General features: G+C 39.9%; 1 protein-coding gene across 5 annotated transcripts in view; it reads left to right on the top strand.

Annotated features, from left to right (window-relative positions):
• Window positions 1–21,150, top strand: part of UBR4 (ubiquitin protein ligase E3 component n-recognin 4) — a 128,249-nt gene that overhangs the window by 34,155 nt on the left and 72,944 nt on the right. For 3 of the 5 annotated variants that reach the window (XM_063105281.1, XM_063105279.1, XM_063105278.1), the window contains exons 21-47: window positions 1,023–1,102; window positions 1,582–1,710; window positions 2,430–2,612; window positions 2,763–2,885; window positions 2,975–3,204; window positions 4,539–4,660; window positions 5,753–5,850; window positions 6,751–6,908; window positions 7,659–7,868; window positions 8,802–8,903; window positions 9,240–9,340; window positions 9,594–9,792; window positions 10,164–10,352; window positions 10,782–10,845; window positions 12,023–12,214; window positions 12,866–12,936; window positions 13,027–13,174; window positions 13,611–13,838; window positions 14,481–14,651; window positions 15,990–16,172; window positions 17,276–17,434; window positions 17,791–17,943; window positions 18,396–18,623; window positions 18,954–19,079; window positions 19,181–19,248; window positions 20,104–20,275; window positions 20,532–20,733. In XM_063105281.1, coding sequence (XP_062961351.1) covers window positions 1,023–1,102; window positions 1,582–1,710; window positions 2,430–2,612; window positions 2,763–2,885; window positions 2,975–3,204; window positions 4,539–4,660; window positions 5,753–5,850; window positions 6,751–6,908; window positions 7,659–7,868; window positions 8,802–8,903; window positions 9,240–9,340; window positions 9,594–9,792; window positions 10,164–10,352; window positions 10,782–10,845; window positions 12,023–12,214; window positions 12,866–12,936; window positions 13,027–13,174; window positions 13,611–13,838; window positions 14,481–14,651; window positions 15,990–16,172; window positions 17,276–17,434; window positions 17,791–17,943; window positions 18,396–18,623; window positions 18,954–19,079; window positions 19,181–19,248; window positions 20,104–20,275; window positions 20,532–20,733 — 4,089 coding nt within the window. Of the gene's footprint in view, window positions 1–1,022; window positions 1,103–1,581; window positions 1,711–2,429; window positions 2,613–2,762; window positions 2,886–2,974; window positions 3,205–4,538; window positions 4,661–5,752; window positions 5,851–6,750; window positions 6,909–7,658; window positions 7,869–8,801; window positions 8,904–9,239; window positions 9,341–9,593; window positions 9,793–10,163; window positions 10,353–10,781; window positions 10,846–12,022; window positions 12,215–12,865; window positions 12,937–13,026; window positions 13,175–13,610; window positions 13,839–14,480; window positions 14,652–15,989; window positions 16,173–17,275; window positions 17,435–17,790; window positions 17,944–18,395; window positions 18,624–18,953; window positions 19,112–19,180; window positions 19,249–20,103; window positions 20,276–20,531; window positions 20,734–21,150 lie in introns of all 5 variants that reach the window. The other 2 variants (XM_063105283.1, XM_063105282.1) reach the window with 1 other exon arrangement.

Raw genomic sequence — 21,150 nt, 5'->3', positions numbered from 1 at the left:
AGGCCCTCTTCTCTCCTGCTGCCTCCAAGTAACTCCATCTGAAGGGCACAGCTGCGGCTTCTGCCGGCTCCTGCTCCATGCGCTCATCGGCTTGAGCCTTAAAGCAGCCGTGGCCCGAAACACTCAGAGCAGCTTTTTCTTTCTTTCATTGTGGTTTCCCCCACCTTCATGAACTCCATAGTTCTCTCCTCCTCTTCCCCTGAGCTCCAGTGGCCCCACCTTGGCTGATGTTACATTTTTATATTTGTAAATTGTTTGATTTGTGGGAGAGAGTGACGCTGGGAACTGTCTATTTTGCCATCTTGACTGGAACCCCCAGTATATGGACTCTTGACGCTCTTGAGTGATTAAATTTAATTTTCCTCTTCCCTTAGGGATATGGTTCTAATCCACAGGCTAAATTTCCTTCTGGGTCTTGGTGGTATACTATTCTGAAAGTAATGGGAACGTGATATTCTCTCCAGTGTTTCTTTTCGTATAGTAGTTTTCTGTTCTTTTGACGAGGTATCTCTTGTGTTCAGTTTTAGTGTGTGTAAGTTCTCATCCTGAGAATTATTAGATGTTAAGTGTACTTTGTGAAAACTTTCATGAAGACTTTAATATGACTTTACTGTTATCTCTCATTAGTTAGCCCCTTTGATATTGGGAAAGTAGCAATTTAGTCTAGTGATAAACTTTTATTGATATGATTGTAGAGCACCTTAGTTAGCTCCTAGAGCAATGATTCTCAAGTGGGGTGATTTTGCCCTACCCCAGGGGACATTTGGCAATGTCTGGAGACATTTTTGTTTGTCACAACTTGGGGTGTGCTACTGGCATTCAGTGGGTAGAGGCCAGGGATGATGTTAAATCTCCTATAGTGCAGAGGACAACCTCTCACAGCAAAGAATTATCTGGCCCCAAATATCAGTAGTTTCACAGTTGAGACACCTTGTTTTAAAGTATTTTCTTTATTTTTACATTTTATACATTAGAGTTGAGAATGAAATCATTCTATTAATAATAAGCACATTGCTTTTCAGATGCTGTCCCACAACCCAGATTCTACTGTGTCCTGTCCCCAGAAGCCTCAGAGGATGATTTGAACCGACTTGATTCTGTGGTACCAGGAATTTTAAAGTCCCATTTTATATTTGGGTTAGATGGTCTCCAACAAAATGAGCTTGTCAGGGAGAAAGGGAACAACTTACTTTTAGTGATGAGGGAATTTGGTCTGTATTAAAATTGGAGGTTATTCTAACAGTAAGATATTTTAAAATTTATATGGTAGGCTGCAGTTTTGCTGTAGGGGTCATCTTTTCTGGTGGTTGACACTTCTGACACTTTATTTCTGAAGACTGTCTTTGTTTCAGTGGATTAAAATATTTGCTTCATTCTCTTTCTGAAGCCTGAGGTTGTGTGCTCACAATGGCCCACAAATTGAGTGAGGTTCCAGAATGGGAATCTGCTGCAATGAGAAATTACTAGGTATAATTAGATGGGATATTTTGTCAACCATGAGGTTAGATGATAGTGCATGGATAATAAGAAAAATATTTCAAAAAATAAGAAGAAATTATTGTTTTTCTTTCTTGATGTTAGGCATATGACGTTCTTTTCTCCAAGCTTGTCAAGTATGATGAGCTTTACACTGCGCTGACAACCTTGCTTGCAGCTGGATCCCAGCTTGACACGGTCAGGAGGAAGGAAAACAAAAATGTAACAGCCCTGGTAAGACCATGGAAGCCAGGGAAGAGTTTGAGCTATGATTAATCATTGTTTCATAATTTCTACCAGAAATTTTCTTCTGGGATCTAATCAGTGTATTGAATATCTGTTTGCAAAACTGATTGGTACTTCAATATTTTTATGTAGTTTCATTGGTTATGTTCATCTTAGAGATAATTTTATCATTTTTACATTTTTTTGGTTAGCATTGAGAGAAATGTGACTTTGAGAAACAACAGCTCCCTAAGTGCTCTGTCTCCTGTGAATGCTGGGTGATGGGTGATATTGAAAGCCTCACACTTGAGCTTTTCCTGTGATCCCATGAATTTGTCTCTGTACTTTTAGAATCCATACTGCAATTCTAGGCCACAGAAAGGGCCGGCTGATTGTGGGCCTGCCAAGCAGAATGTTATGCTCTCTTTTGGTTAATTGGTAAATTATTGGGGAGCCAGAGTTGTCTTAGAATAGCTTTTTTGATCTGTGAAACATGCAGAATATGTAAAAGTTATTTATATGTATATTTTACCATTTTTCTGTTTTATTATTAGATGTATTCTCTAGAAAGATCTGGAGAGCAGGCTCAGGGGCCAAATCTCAGTTGAAAATCAAGACTCCACACAATTCTACTTTAAAAGCTGTATTTGGAGCAGTTCTTTCTGTTAGGAAGATCTTGAGGCAGTACTAAGTGCTACCTCTGTGACTGCTGCTTTTGCTTCCTCTAGGAGGCCTGTGCCCTTCAATATTACTTCTTAATACTGTGGAGGATCCTAGGAATTTTGCCACCATCAAAGACTTACATGAACCAGCTGGCCATGAACTCATCTGAGATGAGTGAATGTGACATCCTACATACTCTGCGATGGTCTTCCCGCCTCCGGATCAGCTCCTATGTCAACTGGATAAAGGTACCACAGTGGAACATGGAGCTTGCTGTTAAGGACTATTTAAACCCAATGCGCTGTGTGCTTATGGAAATTTTTAAATTTTAAGATAATGAAAACTTTGGACTCTATATTGATCTCCTAAACACTTTTTTTTTCTTTCTGTCCAAATAGGATCACCTTATCAAACAGGGAATGAAGGCTGAACATGCTGGCTCTCTCCTAGAATTGGCATCCAGCAAGTGTAGCTCAGTGAAATATGATGTTGAAATTGTAGAGGAATACTTTGCTCGACAGGTATATTACTGTTAGAACCATAATGACAGAACTTGACTTCTACCACAGCCTTTTGCCACAGCTAACTAATGTCTTGGATATTTTTAAAGATTTCATCATTCTGTAACATTGACTGTACTACCATCTTGCAACTCCATGAAATTCCTAGTCTGCAGTCCATCTACACCCTTGATGCTGCTATCTCAAAGGTCCAGGTCTCTTTGGATGAGCATTTTTCTAAGATGGCTGCTGAGACTGATCCGCATAAGTCATCTGAGATCACCAAGAACCTACTTCCAGCCACGTTACAACTGATTGACACCTATGCATCATTCACGAGGTACGACAAACTGCCTGTCCAGAGATGCACAAGTCCTTTTCACTCTGTGCAGATCCCTCAATGACTCAGAGTTTTACATTTTTCCTTTTTATCAGCTTAGGTTTTCTTTTTTCCTTTGGTAATGGTTTTTTCTCTAATATGAAGGGGCACCTGATGAGGGAATTTTCAAATAGCTCAGGAGGAGTCAGGAGGAAGTTTAAATATTTTCTGGCATTTTACTTGAAGGATACAAAGAAAGATAATTTAATTTTTCTAAACACTGTCATTTCTGTAACTGATATGAAGTTCTTTAAATACTCTTTAAATTTCTTGGTATGTAGTTAGAGAAAATTTTTTTAATGAATTAGAGATTATTTTAAAATTTAGCTCTTTCTGTAACAAACATTGAAAATTGCATGCCCTGTAGACTTTGGTATATGTGATGTTTAAATATTTAAAAATTCACTTTCAGTATATAAAAATTGGGAGATTATTCATAAATTGAGATTTCTGGCTCTTCTTAAATTGGAAGAAATGGCAAAACGGGGCCTGACTTCCCACATGACAGTGATGGACTAGAGCTGAGAAGTGACTTCCCTTTGCAGTAGTTCTTATCTGGCTCCCTCAAGCTCATTTCCTTTATGTGGTCCCTGTAGGATCTCACTATTCAGCTCCAGTTCTCTGGGGCTTTCATGACGAAAGGGGCCTGGATCTTTGTCAAACTTAACTAACCTCGTCTTTGATTGGGAATACCTTGCAGTAGAGACAGCTGTTGCTTGAGGCAAATTTTCTGAACAAATATGAACAATAAACATAACAAAGTACCTGCTACGTGCCAGGTACTTTTCTAGGTGCTAGGGATATAGCAGTAGCCAAAGCAGACCACGTTATTGCCCTCTGTGAGTCTATAGGATCTAATCTGGCCTATTAGGTCAGGGCTTTCCAAACTGTGCTGTTAGTAGATGTTCCTGGTCAGCTAAGTTTGGGAAATGTTGAGTAAATTAAACAGGTTTTTGTTTGTTTCATTTTTTAAAGTATAGTACTTCTCAGAGCCTTTACTATATACATTACCAATCTTTCAAAGTGGGGGAAGAGAGATAGATATAGTATTCACTGTTTCCCAAACTTGTCGTGGAGTTATGTTTTGAGAGCATTTTGGAGAATGGAAAATTCTTTGGAAAACAATTACCCATTTGAATTCTTATGAGACCAGGAAGAGGCAGGCATTATCAACTATATTTAATAGATAAGGAAACTGAGATACAGATTTTTCAATTTGTCTAGGGTTAGTATATTCTAACTATGATCGGATTAGATTCCTACAGCTTGAACTACCCCCCTAATTTTTCCTTCAGAGCCTATTTGCTACAGAACTTTAATGAAGAGGGAGCCACTGAAAAACCTTCCAAGGAGAAACTGCAAGGCTTTGCTGCTGTTTTGGCTATAGGCTCTAGTAGGTGCAAGGCAAACACTCTGGGTAAGTGAATGAATGTGCTTTTGAGTAATACTATTACTACTGCAACTAGTATTACTGCATCTCTCCCTCTCCACCTGTCTGTTGGCATTCATCATTTATTGGAGCCTTTCTGTGTGTCGAGCACTTACATGGGTTTATCTGTTTTGATCTTCACAATAACTGTATGAGGTAAGTGTTGTTATTATCTCTTTTTTACTCATTAAGAAACTGAGGCTTAGAGAAGTTATTTGCTCAAAATCCTATATTTTGCAAGTGATGGGGCTGGGATCCAAACCAAGATCAGATGGTTCCAAAGCATTAGGCTATTTTGCCTTTAGCACAGATACTTGTTTTTCTTTTCTTTTATAGAGATTAGGAAGACTAGCAAGTTACTACTTCATGCTTGGAAAAATCCCTATCCTGGGTTAGAAATGATCTGGTAGAAATTTAGGATGGAAAATCAAAGGACTCGAGCAAGATTGGAGATAGGTGCAGTAGTTACCCTTTAAAATTTATAGCTGTTTGTATTTTCCTTAATTTAAAGCTTTAAGTACTCCTTAAATATTCTGGTTGTTTCACTTAGTACTACTTAACTGAATACTGTTCTAAATGTGCATTAATGATCCTTGCCCTCAAGATTTGTCTTAAGAAGAGATAAATGATACTTATTCACAGAAAGGGAGCATATGTTTAATGGTGATTTTAGACTGACTTGCAGTGACTCACCCTGATTTTGCATCTTGTTTTCAGTTGGTGTATTTTTTTGTTGTTGGCTGGTATGGGGATCTGAACCCTTGACCTTGGTGTTATCAGTGCCATCAATACTGCGCTCTAACCAGCTGAGCTAATTGGCCAGCTCTTCATTGTCTTGCAAGATTAGAAAGTGAATATGATGGGAACTGAAAACCTTACTTTTGAGATTGTTAGCTATTAAGCAATTAGCTGGTTCTTGGACATAGTATTGCTATTGAAATATCCATCTAAGCTGTCTGAGTAATTATTTTGACAGCCTGGGCTATGGTGGCACTTCTTTTTGCATTTGGACTTGGCTTTTAAAATGCTTTGTGTCATTTCTTTTTGTGATTAATTCCTTGTCCTTTCTCTTGCCTCCAGGTCCAACACTGGTTCAGAATCTGCCCTCTTCAGTGCAGGCTGTGTGTGAGTCCTGGAACAACATCAATACCAATGAATTTCCCAACATTGGATCTTGGGTGAGGCCCTATCTGATCCTGGAGTAGAACTGCTAAGCAATGATCATTCTGTGTTCTCTTCTTATGCTTCAGGTTTAAAGTAGCTACCAAGAGATTGTCATAAGTTGCAACAGTATTTGCTATAGCTCAATCAGTAGTCAGTGCATGTAATTACCCAAGTGGTTCTCGTATGGTCCTTTAGCTAAGAAGTCCGCATGTTACCAGAGGACAAACCCCTTTATAATCTCTGAGTCTCAGTAATACTGGGACATGATTAAATGTATTAGATGTAAAGTGCTAATTCTCAATAAATGTTAACTCTGTTTCCTTTCCTTTTTTAGGTTTATGTCAGGAATGGACTCCTTTTGTCATAATTTTATGGGGTAGCTTTTAAGTTCACTAGGCTTTTAGATTCTGTTGAGCCTTCTGTCAGTTTACTTGATGTTAGTGTGTGTTCTATTTAAACTACCTCTATTAACAGATTATTCTGTTATTTAAGTTCTTTGGAAAAACCAAGTATTATAATCTTGTTATCCCTGCTTTGTAATCATGACCTCTATTTACACCACCCAGAGCTAACTTCAATCTTTGTAATGGAGACTAGATGCATTGCAAAATCCAGATCCTTCTCAATCATTGCAGACAAACAATAGTTTTACTGTTAAATATAGTATATTCTAATCATTTGAAGTGGTATTGGATATTTGTTATATTTAACTATCAACATTGTACTAAAATTTGTCAACTGCTTCCTTCATCCCACCCCACTTTCCTCCCCAAGATGAATGATAGTGCATACTGAGTAGAGGTCATTGTTTACAAGCCTCAATGAGGTCTTAGTTTATGTCAGATTTTTTCCATGTGAGAATTTTATCCAGGGTAGATGGTCTATCCATTCACATCTGGTTTGCTTTCTTTTAGCGCAATGCCTTTGCCAATGACACCATCCCTTCAGAGAGTTATATTAGTGCTGTGCAGGCTGCTCACTTGGGGACTCTTTGTGGCCAAAGTCTGCCCCTGGCTGCTTCCCTGAAGCACACCCTCCTCTCTCTGGTCAGGTTGACTGGCGATCTCATTGTGTGAGTACCTAGGACATAGCCCTAAGCACTCTCTACATCTGTATTCTGTTGTATCTAAAGGGGGACAATGAGAGATTTTATAACTCTATATTAATGCTGTTCTTGTATTCTTTAGCAAAAAGAACCTGTTGCTTTAGAGGAGAGTGTGAGCATTTACCCAGGATGATTTTTAACTTAGATCTGAGGGGCAGCACAGTACTTCCTCCTCTCTTTCTGTGTAGTATTTTTCAGAAAAAGCATGCTGGCTTTAAGCCATATTGTGATTTGGAGGTGTTTTGGGTTTAAATTTTAAAGTGATAGTGACAGATTATGTGATATTGTTTCTCCAAAATCATTGTCGTTGTAGGGACTAGGGCAGGTCAGTGGAATGACTATTTTGTCTTCTTGTACTTAGGTCACAGGTAAAGTCATATATTGCCTTAAATGTGATCAAGATTCCTGGCAATTCTTCTAGCAAACTTGTCTAGATTGGATTACTTATTGAGGTTTCAGTTAATTTTCTTTTTTGAATATTATAAAATGTTTTAATAAACAGATTTTTTTCATATGGAAATTATTTTTGCTTCTGATATAATAATAAAAAATAATATTAAATTATACGATTATACCTATTTAGAAAACAGCTACCAAGGGAAAAAAGATTGGAATAAAAGCCCTCTCCCCAATAAATAATTGAATTACCCTATCCCTGCCTTACAGCTTTTTGGAGGAGTAAATTCATTAACTTGGTTCCATTTTTCTTTGCTGAAGTTGGTCCGATGAGATGAACCCGCCACAGGTAATTCAGACCCTGCTACCCCTTCTTTTGGAGTCCAGTACTGAGAGTGTTGCTGAGATCTGTAGCAACTCCCTGGAACGCATCTTGGGCCCTGCAGAGTCTGATGAGTTCTTGGCTCGTGTTTATGAGAAGCTGATCACTGGTTGTTACAACATTCTGGCCAATCATGCGGATCCCAATAGGTGAGCCTGATTCAGAAGAACAATCTGTTGTGAAATGTACCAACACTAGCTTCTTTATATCATTAATTAATGTTACTGTAATTGTGCTTTTTAACAGAAAATTCTGTATTTGTGTGCATTTTGCATTTGTGTGGAAATGTATGAAGAATTATGTGGAATCTTCTTTTGTGGTTAATTCTTAGGAATCAATTCTTAAGAAAATAGAAGGCCTAATGTTCAGATTTGGAGACTTAAAATTAAATAATTCAACAAGTGCTTTAATGGATGTGATGAAGTGTACAGAGGTGCTTGATAAAATTAGTTTCTAATATTTTTTGTGACCATACTTCTGAAATGGTTGGTCTGTGGAATTAGGAAGTCCCACCACATTGTTTGACCTTGATAGTTTAGTCCATGTTGATGTAGATGAGTCATAAAGAACAGTCACGTACTTTTACCTCACCGAGAACTGAACAAATATAGGGTCTAAGTGTTGGGATTTCCTGTCTCTTTGTTGTTGAAGAGTCCAGGTTTTAATCAAGGACCCTTTTTTTCCCCTTTTTCTTTCTTTTTTTTTTTTTAACAGATAAAGAATTTGAGGCAATTTAGCTATGCAGAAATGATTCATCCAAAGTGTCTCCCACGCCCCCCCCCCCAAAAATCACTAGCAGAATCTAGATTAGGACTCTGAGCCTCCAGATGTCTTTCCTGTTTAATTTCCTAGGAAAGAGGGTAGTAAAATAAAATCAAAGTGCTGCTGTTATTAGTTCATTAAACATTTATTGAACATCTACTGTGTGCCAGGCTTTATATTAAGCTTTGACAAAGGAAAATTGAGCGTTGTCCTCAAAGTCTAGTTGTAAAAAACAAACTTTGGATTTTTAAAAATCAGTATGGGGAAGATATTGAAAGAGATTTCATTATTGGTAGTTAATTTTTCCTTTTGATCCTCAGTGGACTAGATGAATCCATCTTGGAGGAATGTCTCCAATATTTGGAAAAGCAGCTGGAAAGCACCCAGGCTCGTAAAGCTATGGAGGAATTTTTCTCTGATAGGTGAGCTGTATTTCACTTTGTTCAGTGAACATTTTTTGAATGCTTCCTGAGAGCAAGGAGCTATGTATGTTGACTTAGGTATTCTTCCTCAGGGAATAGTTAGGGCCTGCTTAAGTGCCTATACCTTGTTGGGGGTAGGGTGGTGGTGGTGGGGGATAGGTCAGTTGCTGACTCCTTGAGGTTATTGATGAGGGGGTTGATTTTATGAACACCTTTTGTGTTGATTCACCAGTGACCATTTCCCTAGAAGAGATGAGATTGTGAAAAAATAGAAACAGATGCCTTTTTTGTGAGGCTTAATGTGATTCTTCCATTTTTCCCCCCTCCTGCCGCCAGTGGAGAACTTGTGCAGATCATGATGGCAACAGCCAATGAGAACCTCTCTGCTAAATTCTGTAACCGAGTTTTGAAATTCTTCACCAAACTCTTCCAGCTGAGTGAGTGACAGCTTTTAAGTAATCTTCTTATGGGAACTTTGATGTCCAGTTAATACTGTGCATATCTTCTGCCCAAGTTTAACTACAGCATGAAAATGCTAACAAGTGGAGAGAATCCCTCAAAGAAAGTTTGGAAGGAAGCTGAAAACTTTCTCAGAGCCCTTGCCTTTTCCTCTTTCCTGGCTCACACTTTGCCCCTTCTTTCCCTTCCCTGGCCCTTCTTCACTGACCTTAGCCTCTTGATCTGTTGTAGCTGAGAAGAGCCCTAACCCAAGCCTTCTGCATCTCTGTGGCTCTCTGGCACAGCTGGCTTGTGTGGAGCCTGCGCGTCTGCAGGCCTGGCTTACCCGCATGACCACATCGCCCCCAAAAGATTCTGATCAGCTGGATGTAATTCAGGAGAACCGGCAGCTGTTGCAGTTACTGACCACATACATCGTTCGGGAAAATAGGTAGAACAATTGCATTTATGTCATGTGTCCCTAACAACCCTGAAATATGTTGATATTTGCAGCTATCTTTCCTCAGGCTACAGTTTAAGCATTTTCAGCATTTCCTTGTCTCGCTCTTGCTAGATTCAAGGAATCCAGTATAGCTCCTTGGTTTTTCCCATGGAGAAAACTTTTGGAATACTTGGTCAGTCAGTCGCAACCTGAGAATGTTTTGTGCTCTAATTAGCCCAAGTCCAAAGCTGGGATTGGTATATATAGTCATATATTTAATGTTTAATTTAATACTTCTTTTAGTTACCCTTACAAATTTGAAATACACGGAATGAGATTGCTGTTGGTCACTCACAATTTGCTTTTTTCTTTTCCACCAGTCAAGTTGGGGAAGGTGTGTGTGCTGTGCTTCTGGGCACCCTGACCCCCATGGCAACAGAGATGCTGGCCAACGGTGATGGGACTGGCTTTCCTGAACTTATGGTTGTGATGGCCACCTTGGCCAGTGCAGGTCAAGGTGCTGGTCACCTTCAGCTTCATAATGCTGCTGTGGACTGGCTGAGCAGATGGTAAGATGATGAAATTGTAGGAACCTGTTTATAGCTTACAATATTTCTCTTAGAGAAGAAGGGGGTAATTTCAGGTTACTTTCTTGGTAGCACAGAGTGAGTATAAAAGAAACTTGATCTTTTTATTGGGGGTTGAGGAGGTGGCCAGTAACTGCTCATTTTAGACTTTATCTTCTTTATTTTCTTAGTAGAGTTTCCTGTTCTTTATTCCCAAGAGACCTCTTAGAAAGAGTATATCTAATGTCAAGGATAATTGTGAGACCAGAACACCCCAAGCTATGCAGCTATGCATTACTTACATAGTTTTCTAAGAATGCTTTTGCTTCACAGTGTCCACAAATTGATTCAAGGTTCATGAAGATGATTTCTTTCTTTCGTTCCTTAGATGATTTTGTGTTTCCCCCTCCCTTTTTTTTTCCTATGGGACAGCAAGAAATACCTGTCACAGAAGAATGTGGTTGAAAAACTGAACGCCAATGTAATGCATGGAAAGGTAGGTAAGAAGAGCAAGAAGTGGCACAGTCAGGGAGCAAGGGGAAAGATGATTCTTATCTTTGTAATAGGTGGAAGTCTCTTCTTCCTATTGGCTTCTATCCTTGGCTGGCCCACAGAGGATAAGGCTGATAATCTCCAAGACCTAGAAGTGTGTAATTGCTAACTGTGTGCCCTCAGGCCTCTTCCGGGTGGCAAGAAGTGATAGGAAGGAAATATTCTGATAAACAAACATCCTATTGAATCCTTTTTACAACATAATGAATTCCTGCTATTCTAAGATATTTGCGTGCTATGGAAAACTGTCCCCCTGCTTGTGCCTTGGAACCGTGCACTGCATTGAGTCAGTGCTATATGGGGTTATAGACTACCTCTTCAGCTCCAGTACAGATGCTAGAATTGTTCAGTTTGCCTGAAGGTTCAGGTCACTATGCTGATAGAAGGGATTTGAAGCTGACAGAAATTTTGCGTTCAGGCATTTTTCGCCCTACCCAACCCATGAACCTGACAGGTAACTAAGAGCAGATAACTGGCCTCTGAGACCCATCACAGTACCATTCATTTCTTCCTCCTTTCTTGCTAATCTTTATCCTTTCAGCACTGAAATGTCAGAGTGCAGAGCAAAGGAAATTAAAAATCTGAGTCTTTGGTGCCAGACTATTGGGTTTTTTAGGCAAGCACGAACTACCTGCAGTGGTTTGCTGGAAAATTTTTCTCTTGATCTCTGAAGCTATTCCTCTCCTTCTGCATTAGTTTAAAACTTGGTAATTAAAATGACTTTTACTAATGTTTAAAAAAAATGCTAATGGTAGTAATTCTAATGAGAACCTCTTCATATTCATAATGTAGTCTTTTCTTGCATGAGTTTAGTCCCTATTTTTACTCCATTCTCCTAATTTCAGTTCCACTTCATCTTATGTGACTTTGTCAGGAGTTATCTTTGTGCTCAAGAATGAATGAATGCACCCTAATTCAGTAGAATTTACTGACCAGTTATATGTGCGAACATAGTACTTAAAACTGGGGAAGTCGATAATTAAAACATGTTTTCCATTTCTGTTTTTATCCATTCCTTTTGATCTTGAGCTTTATTGGAAAAAGCTTGAAAAGACATATTTTACATAGTAACAACACATGGAGAGCTGAAGTTTCTGTGTGATCTTGGTCTTCTCTTGTAGCATGTGATAATCTTGGAGTGCACATGCCATATTATGTCTTACTTGGCTGATGTCACGAATGCCTTGAGCCAGAGTAATGGTCAAGGCCCAAGTCACCTCTCAGTGGATGGGGAAGAGCGGGCCATTGAGGTGGACTCTGACTGGGTGGAGGAGTTGGCAGTGGAAGAGGAAGATTCCCAGGCTGAGGATTCAGTAAGTACTAAGTAACCTGTAAGTTTTAACCTCTAAAGGGCATGCTAACAAGTGTTTGGCTCTCTTTTTTAGCCTCTTGTGAGCTTCAGAACTCCCTAGTCCTTGTTGCTTTCTTCTAGCTTATGTAACTAATGCCAGGTTCTAATTTTCTAGGCCTGTAGAGCAAACCCTGGGATTCTAATCTCTTGGGGAGAGGACTTATTAATAAGCATATGCCTTTCTTCTATCCAAAGTCATAAGTGATTGCTTCCTCAGTCTTTGCATCGAAAATGGAATTTTAGGGTTGAGTTTTTCATGGAGACGGTGGGAGCTCTTTTGTAGAGAAAGCATAAAATTTATTTATTTATTTATTCATTTATTGGCTGGATTGCAAAGGGATTCAAACCCTTGGCCTTGGTGTTATAACACCATGCTCTAACTGACCGAGCTAACTGGCCAGCCCAGATTTATTTTTGTCTTTACCACAAAACCCTAGTGTCTCATCTGAAATTGCAGCAGATTTTCAGCTAGATAGCTGTTTCTAATTGGGGCAAGTTTCTGTTGGTCATTTATGAATTGATTTACTCTCCATAGGGTGTTGAAGTGTGTGTTTTTGTGGGTATCTGTGTGGAGGGATATATTTTATATTAAAAAGACTTATTGTCATTGAAGGATGAAGATTCTCTTTGCAATAAACTCTGCACTTTTACGATTACACAGAAAGAATTCATGAACCAGCATTGGTAAGAATAGCTCTTCCTTTTAGGTGAGGGTTTACTGGGCCTTGATTGTTGGGACTTCTGATCTTATTTGCTTGTCCTTGTTCCTTGTAGGTATCACTGTCACACCTGCAAAATGGTTGATGGGGTGGGTGTTTGCACAGTATGTGCTAAGGTATGCCATAAGGATCATGAGATTTCCTATGCCAAGTATGGATCCTTCTTCTGTGACTGTGGAGCCAAGGAAGATGGCAGCTGTTTGGTGAGAGATTTGGAACCTTCACTAAGCTATAAATGGTGACTTGTTAGTGACATGGGAATACTTAAGCCAAACTGGATAATTCCCTTGTCACCTCCATGGTACCTGGGTCTAGGAATATGTTTTGGTTCTGTCACTGATGATCTGTACAATCATGGCCTAAGCATTTCACTTAAAATATTAGAACTAGCAGAGTCCTTAGAGATCTTGCAGTCAGTTTTCCTAAGACCTCCCCACAATTTCGATGTTATAATCAAGGCCTGATCCTGTGAGTGGGTAGAGAAGTTAGATATTAGGTGAATACTGTGAAGATCAGAATGTAGGCTTTTGGATAACATTTAAATGCTTTGCCAGTTTCTCTGGGTCAGATTTTCTTCTAAGACTTAGGTAGTATTTCATCTGTGCTTATGGCAAGAATTCTGCTATTTTCTGTCCCTAGGCACTGGTGAAGCGAACTCCTAGCAGTGGCATGAGCTCCACCATGAAGGAGTCAGCATTTCAGAGTGAACCCAGGGTTTCTGAGAGTCTGGTGCGCCATACCAGCACCTCGCCAGCTGACAAGGCCAAGGTCACCATCAGTGATGGAAAGGTCATTGATGATGAGAAGCCCAAGAAGAGCAGCCTGTGCCGCACAGTAGAGGGATGCCGGGAGGAGCTACAGAACCAGGTGGGGCTTACCGATGTTCCCTAGTGCAGTGGTAGACAGAGTTGGGAGCTGGCAAGTTTGTGTGAGAGTAATTGATGTACAAGGCTCCCTTTGCAACTCGTTTTCTCCTTACTCTTAAGTTTACCCACTTTCACAGTGTGAATACAGCTAATGTTTGTTGTTAGTCATTAGGGAAGGATTTATGACTGAAGAGTATTACGAACTTTATGGGGGTGGGTGGGAAGGTAAGTTTTAGTTTTATACTCTAGAGCACCCTTTCTTGGTTAGAGTTCTGCATCTGAATGCAGAAAATGATTTGAGTGATTATTTTCTCAATTTTCCCAAGGATGGTACTTAACTAGAACCATTGTAGATATGTAGGAGAGAATTTAGCTAATTATATATGATGATGCCTTTGTGCATTAGGGTATCTATTTGGGACCTCTGGATTAGAAATATGACTCTAGAGTCAGTAGCACAATAGCTTATTGACTGGAATCAAATCCAGGATTATGGAGAGAATGAGAGAATGGCAAGAATATTTGACTAGAAGTGAGGAAACTAGATTCTGAAGATAGTTACTGGCAAGATTATTATTATGAGTATGGCCCATTCTTTTACTTTTTTTTCTTTTTTTCACTTGTTTATTTTGATTTTTCTCAGGCCAATTTCTCCTTCGCTCCTCTTGTGTTAGACATGCTCAATTTCCTTATGGATGCCATTCAGACCAACTTTCAGCAGGCTTCAGCTGTGGGGAGCAGTAGCCGGGCTCAGCAAGCCCTCAGTGAGCTGCATACAGTGGACAAGGTGGTTGAGATGACAGATCAGCTGATGGTGAGTGCGTCAGGGTCATGAAGTTGGTGGTTGTAGGAACCAGCAAATTTATTTAGATCCAAAATGTGCTAGGTACTCTGAGGAATATACTTAGAACAGTCAATCCTTGGCTATTCAGCACTTAGAATCTAAGATTTCATGACATCCCCAGACCTTATTATGAACAATGTAAAAATCAGCATATGGGGCATGTCTTCAAAAGAAGGGAATCCAGGGTCATTTGGATCAAACCGGGGAATAAATTCCCTTTTTTAGTTCATATAAATATACGAACTACCAAGAGATGGGGAATTCCATTTTGGGGCAATAATAATATAGTTGTCCCTCAGTGTATGTGGGGGATTGGTTCCAGGAACCCCCTGTGTATATAGCAAGATCTGCAGATACTCAAGTCCCACAGTTAGCCCTGAGGGAACCTGCAATGTATGATAAGCCAGCCCTCCGTATTCGCAGGTTCATATCCCATGAATGCTGTATCTTCAATCCGCAGTTGGTTGAAGAAAAATCTGTGTATAAGCGGACCCAAGCAGTTCAAACCCATGCTGTTCAAGGGTCAACTGTAGTTAGAATTTTTTTAAAAGAAATAGAAAATCTCCTTATTATATCTTCTTCCCTAAGATTTATCCAACTTGCAAAATAATATTTTGTCCTCTTTTGCTTATAGCCCTTTAGGAAACTTTCCTTTAGTTCTTCGTATGACATGGTTATAAGCTATAAGTTATTATTCACTTTAAAACCTGGTGCTCAGCACTGAATGAAAGTGACGTGGCAGCAGTTCCAAAAGAGAAATGAACAAAGATTGTGAGTGAGGTACATGACTAGATCTCACAAGGAAGCTATTTTTAAGGGAATATTATTCACTTGGAAATACAGATATACATATGCACATATATTCTGGTATTTTATTAAAAATCACTCACTGTTTCAGAACAGTGGTTTTTAGACTTTAGATATTAAAGGTGAAACTAAAAAATTTTCGTGTGGGGTTGGTGACCCATAAAGTTACTGACTTTTAATTTTAATTTACCAGGTTAGATCAATGCATAAAAAAATTTCATCTATCAAAACCATTATTTTATGAAAGAGGACGTTTTAACATTTTTAAAAAGGCGAATACTTTGTGTTAAATTTAGCTTTATGAAAAATTTACTATGTTGATTTTACTGGACTGATGATAACATTGACAAATTTATCCAGCTGTCCGTGTGTTGGAGGTTGAAATCCATTGCTTTTGAGTGACTGAATTGTTCTTCATTTCAATTACATGAATAGTGTATGAATCCACTGGATTTTATTTGCTTTATTACAGCCTACTTTCTCTGCTTCCCTATTTGCCAGGTTCCCACCTTAGGCTCCCAGGAAGGTGCCTTTGAGAATGTTCGGATGAATTACAGTGGAGACCAGGGCCAGACTATTCGGCAATTGATCAGTGCCCATGTGCTTAGACGGGTGGCTATGTGTGTGCTCTCTTCCCCCCATGGACGCCGCCAGCATTTGGCTGTCAGCCATGAGAAGGGCAAGGTGGGTCCTCCAATTCCTTCGTGCTCATTTTAGGTCTTGTTTAAACATCTTAAGTGCTAGGCAAAACAGGTAGATGACCGTTCTCCAATTGGCCCCCTTTGGGAAAAAGTCCATTGGGTTCCAAGAATGATTTAGGGACAGATCTCATTGAGCTTCTTTACTTGAACCCTGAGTTATTTGATTAGACCTAGAAGTGGTATGGCTAGGACAAAGACTCTGATTAGTAAATCCTCATTCAAAGCATATTCTTCAAGCCCTCCAGGGAAAGGTAATGACTAGCAGTAACATAGGACATCTTGGCCTCCCGTCTTGCCCAGTTTGGTCACTCTGGGGAGCATAAGTTGAGAAGCAACAGTCTTCATAGGAAGACTGTGTTTTCTTTTCTTTTCTTTTTTAAAAAAAATTTATTATTTTGAAAAGATGACCAGTAAGGGGATCTTAACCCTTGGCTTGTTGCTGTCTGTACCACACTCAGCCAGTGAGCGAACTGGCCATCCCTATATAGGATCCGAACCTGTGGCCTTGGTGTTATCAGCACTGCACTCTCCCGAGTGAGCCACGGGGCCGGCCTGGAAGACTGTGTTTTATTATTTAGTCCTCATCTGCCCTCCCAGCCCTCTAAGGGCACAAAGAAGTTTATGTGATTGTATAGAACTAGTAGAAGCTGGAAGAGTGCTAGGTATTTTAACTCATGCTTTCTTGTCTTTTGGCCTCTCCATCACCACTAATGTTATTTTAACCTTATCTTAAGTGAAAATATGAATAGTTCTTAAAATAACTATAAAATAATTTCAAAAATGGTTTCATAGAAACCTGAAAAAGGACAGTGGTACATAAGAATTGTTTAACTGTTTTGTGAAATGATTCTACAAAGAGAAGTTAGTTTCATTTCCCCTCTGTTCTGTCCTCACTGGAAAAAAGGAATGAAGGACATTCCATGCCAGGAGAAATAGAGGCTAGTATTGGTTTAGGATTTTTCTAAGAGACTTTTCTGCCAAAAAAGCCTGTGAATTAACATTCCTACTGAAGGAGTTTTTGTTATTTGCTGTGTGTTTTCTGAGAGGGCCAGGGTTAAGAATAAATTGGCAATTGTTTCTTTGTAGATCACTGTTCTGCAGCTCTCTGCACTCCTGAAGCAAGCAGATTCCAGCAAAAGGAAGTTGACTCTGACCCGCTTGGCTTCTGCCCCAGTTCCTTTTACTGTGTTGAGCCTCACTGGAAATCCCTGCAAAGAAGATTACCTGGCGGTTTGTGGGCTGAAGGTAAAAATCCTTATCCAGGTTTGATTAACTTGAGCTGTGGACCCTACTCACCTTCTTTCCCATTTCCAGCACCGCTTTTTCTTATTTCTTATACTGTTGAGATTAAAACTTAAAAGCTATTGGAATGCAAAAGACATCTTTCTCTGAATTTCTTCCAGGTCTTCCAGATTTCTCCTATATTAGAAACAATCTTTGTGTGTTCTTGACATCTGTCTATGTTACTAGTAAGTTTAAATACAAGTACTGTCTGAAGGCAGGGAATATTAGGGAAGAAAAGAAAACATTAGAACTCTGAAACGAATGAGCCTACTTTCCAAATCATCTTTTAACCATCTTGTTTCCTAAACTGTGTGTAGGACTGCCACGTGCTCACCTTTAGTAGCTCAGGCTCTGTTTCGGATCATTTGGTATTGCACCCCCAGTTGGCAACGGGAAACTTCATCATCAAAGCTGTGTGGTTACCTGGTTCGCAGACTGAGTTAGCAATTGTCACCGCGGACTTCGTCAAGGTACAATTACAGCTCTTTGATGATATGGTCCTAGAATTGTTTTGTTTTTATATTCAGAATATCTGATCTCCATTATGTGCTTGCTTCTCCTAGAAATTAAAAATAAAAAATGAACACAGTTTGTTTCCCTTTTTTATGTGGCTGAGCAGGAGCTTTGTGTATAAGCAATGTGCAATAGATTCTGGTTCTACCCTCACAGTGTGAAGTATGCACCCATTACTGTATTTGTTACAGAATTTGTTTATGTGTATCTGTCTCCTACTCATTCCTTGAGGGAGAGTTAAAAAATATTTTATTCATCTCTATATGCCCAGTGCCAAACACTTCGTAGTTTGCTGAATGGAGAATGAATGTCCATTACTCAACAATTGCAGCTATTTGGATGCAACAGGATATTTTTGGGATAGGACTAAAATAGATCTCCCTTATTTAGTCTTTCTTCCGTCCTGCAGATTTATGACCTGTCGGTTGATGCTTTGAGTCCGACCTTCTATTTTCTGCTGCCAAGCTCAAAGATAAGAGATGTTACCTTCCTCTTTAATGAGGAAGGAAAGAACATCATTGTTATAATGTCTTCAGCTGGATACATCTATACTCAGCTAATGGAAGAGGCCAGCAGTGCCCAGCAAGGACCCTTCTATGTCACTAATGTACTGGAAATCAATCACGAGGACCTGAAGGTTAGAGCACCTGTTGTCATTTCTTTCTATTCCAGATTTAACTATTTAGCAACTCCTCTGTTGTCCTTTTTTTCCCTTTTTCTTTCTTTCCTTTTGCTTCTAACTTTTTACCTAATAGTAAAAACTCTTGTCCTTCAGAACTAAACTGATTCAACTTGAAGTTCCTTTATTCTTGGGGTATTTAGGAAGTTTACCCACAGGGATGTCATGCTTAGAGTAGGAGAACATATAATCATGATTTAAAACTAATTACTAGCATAAACTAGAAGCTGGTAGCCAATGCAACATGAGAAGCTAATGCAAAATGTGTGTTTTTATTTGTCCCGACAGGACAGTAACAGCCAGGTGGCAGGTGGTGGTGTGTCTGTCTACTACTCCCATGTGTTGCAGATGCTGTTCTTCAGCTATTGTCAAGGCAAATCATTTGCAGCCACCATCAGCAGAACAACACTAGAGGTGTTGCAACTCTTCCCCATCAACATCAAAAGGTGGGAATGAGATTTAACGTTCAACTTTCACAGTGCCCACATTTAACAGGGGATCTCCATTCCTCCTAGGTATGGGCGTCTGTTCTGAATCTGGTGAAGCTTACTTTTCTCCAGCAATCCTCTCTCTTCCTTTCTAGGTAACTTTAAAATTAGGCAGCATTCAGGGCTGGCAGGTTGGGCTGCCTGAATGGTTTGTCCTCCACTGTGGACACCCTAAGCTGCAAGAGGTAGTTTGGGGTACCACTGTTACTCAGAAGGAAAACCTATAGTCAAGGCAGCAAACATGATTTTAATGTGATTACTGAGTTTTGAGGAGGGGAATATACAAGTTTCTCCTAGACACTCATCCTTACATAAGACCCTTTATATTTCCATCCAGGGAAACTTACTCTAACAGTAAATAGAACATGATATCAGTAATGGGGGCATGGCTGGAGTTGGGGGACATAGAGACTTGATCAAGTTTCCAGATAACAGAGGAATGTGAGATAGTGAGAGATCTATTTAGGGAGGAAGAAGAAGAAGTTTAGGGTCTTTTCTTGTATTTCTTATCTGCCGTTGAAGAGCCATTACAGCACTTTTTCTCAGGCCTTTCTTTTGGGAATTCCCTGGTTGGGATGAAATAAGATGAACAGCAATTCACACGTATCTCAGTGTGCTTGGAGATTCTTATAGGACAATGAGTAATCGGCCTTCAGCATCTCTGTGTACCTATGCAGTTGACAGCCTCTAGGCACATGGGGCCACCCGTTCCTCAGATTGTGGAGCCTAGTAGTGGAGATTCTAAATGAGGACTCTTCCCAGGGGCATACATTGGGGTGTATGAGAATTTGCATGTGGCTCAGAATAAAATTGACCTGTGAATAATGAGTCCCTAGCCAAGGATATTGCTCTGGTTTCATGTAGCTAGTTAGAAGATGGCCTTCAGGTCAAGAAAAGAACTATTAAATGGAGATTGACACCCTAACTGTGGCCAGTTTTGTTGTCTGCAGTTCCAATGGTGGCAGTAAGACTTCTCCTGCCCTTTGCCAGTGGTCTGAAGTGATGAACCACCCTGGTCTGGTGTGTTGTGTCCAGCAAACTACAGGTGTGCCACTGGTAGTTATGGTGAAACCAGACACTTTTCTTATCCAGGAGATTAAGACTCTTCCTGCTAAAGCAAAGGTCAGTGCCAGATTCTATCATCACTTTGCTGTGAACCTGATCTCTTTTTATATTTGTTTATTTATGTCCCTTTCCTAGCTCTTTCAGTGGAGGTCTATAAAAGATTTTTGATCCATTTTCTCCTAGATGTCTTTTCTTTGCCACCTTTTTCACCTCCCAACTGGCTGTGAAACCAGTTGCTTCTCTGCCTCTTTCTCTCTGTGAATTTTGATCTATAGGTATGGGAACGAACACTCTCCTTTGTCCCCTCCTCTAGATCCAAGACATGGTTGCCATCAGGCACACGGCCTGCAACGAGCAGCAGCGGACAACAATGATCCTGCTGTGTGAGGATGGCAGCCTGCGCATTTACATGGCCAGTGTGGAGAACACCTCCTACTGGCTTCAGCCCTCCCTTCAGCCTACTGGTGTCATCAGCATGATGAAGCCTGTTCGAAAGCGCAAAACAGCTGCAGTCAGTAAGTCCCCTTCCCAATAGACTTGTGGGGGAATGGGAATGGTGGTCCTCTAGACAGTGACTCAGAATAGACTGTCGTACATACACTCATGCACTGCATGATGTTTTAGTTAATGATGAACCGCATATATGAAGGTGGTCCCGTGAAATTATAGGTGTGCATAGGCTATACCGTCTAGGTTTATGTAAGTATGCTCTATGTTTGCATAAGGACGAGACCGCCTAATGACATAATTCTCAGAATGTATCCCTACTGTTAAGCAAGGAATGACTATATCTGTGAAGAAAAGGTGCCTGTCCTGCTTGCATATTTTGTAAAGTTAGAGGTATGTGCTAGCTAATTTCCCGAAATCAGAGTCAAGGTTCCAAATGGCAAGCACCCATTGGCTATTCGCTTCAGGTCAGCAGTTCTTTGGTG

Source organism: Cynocephalus volans, chromosome 8 (assembly GCF_027409185.1).
Source record: "Cynocephalus volans isolate mCynVol1 chromosome 8, mCynVol1.pri, whole genome shotgun sequence".
In the NCBI taxonomy this organism is placed as follows: domain Eukaryota; kingdom Metazoa; phylum Chordata; class Mammalia; order Dermoptera; family Cynocephalidae; genus Cynocephalus; species Cynocephalus volans.
Note: the sequence above shows the minus strand (reverse complement) of the source record. Positions and strands in the feature narration are given on the sequence as shown.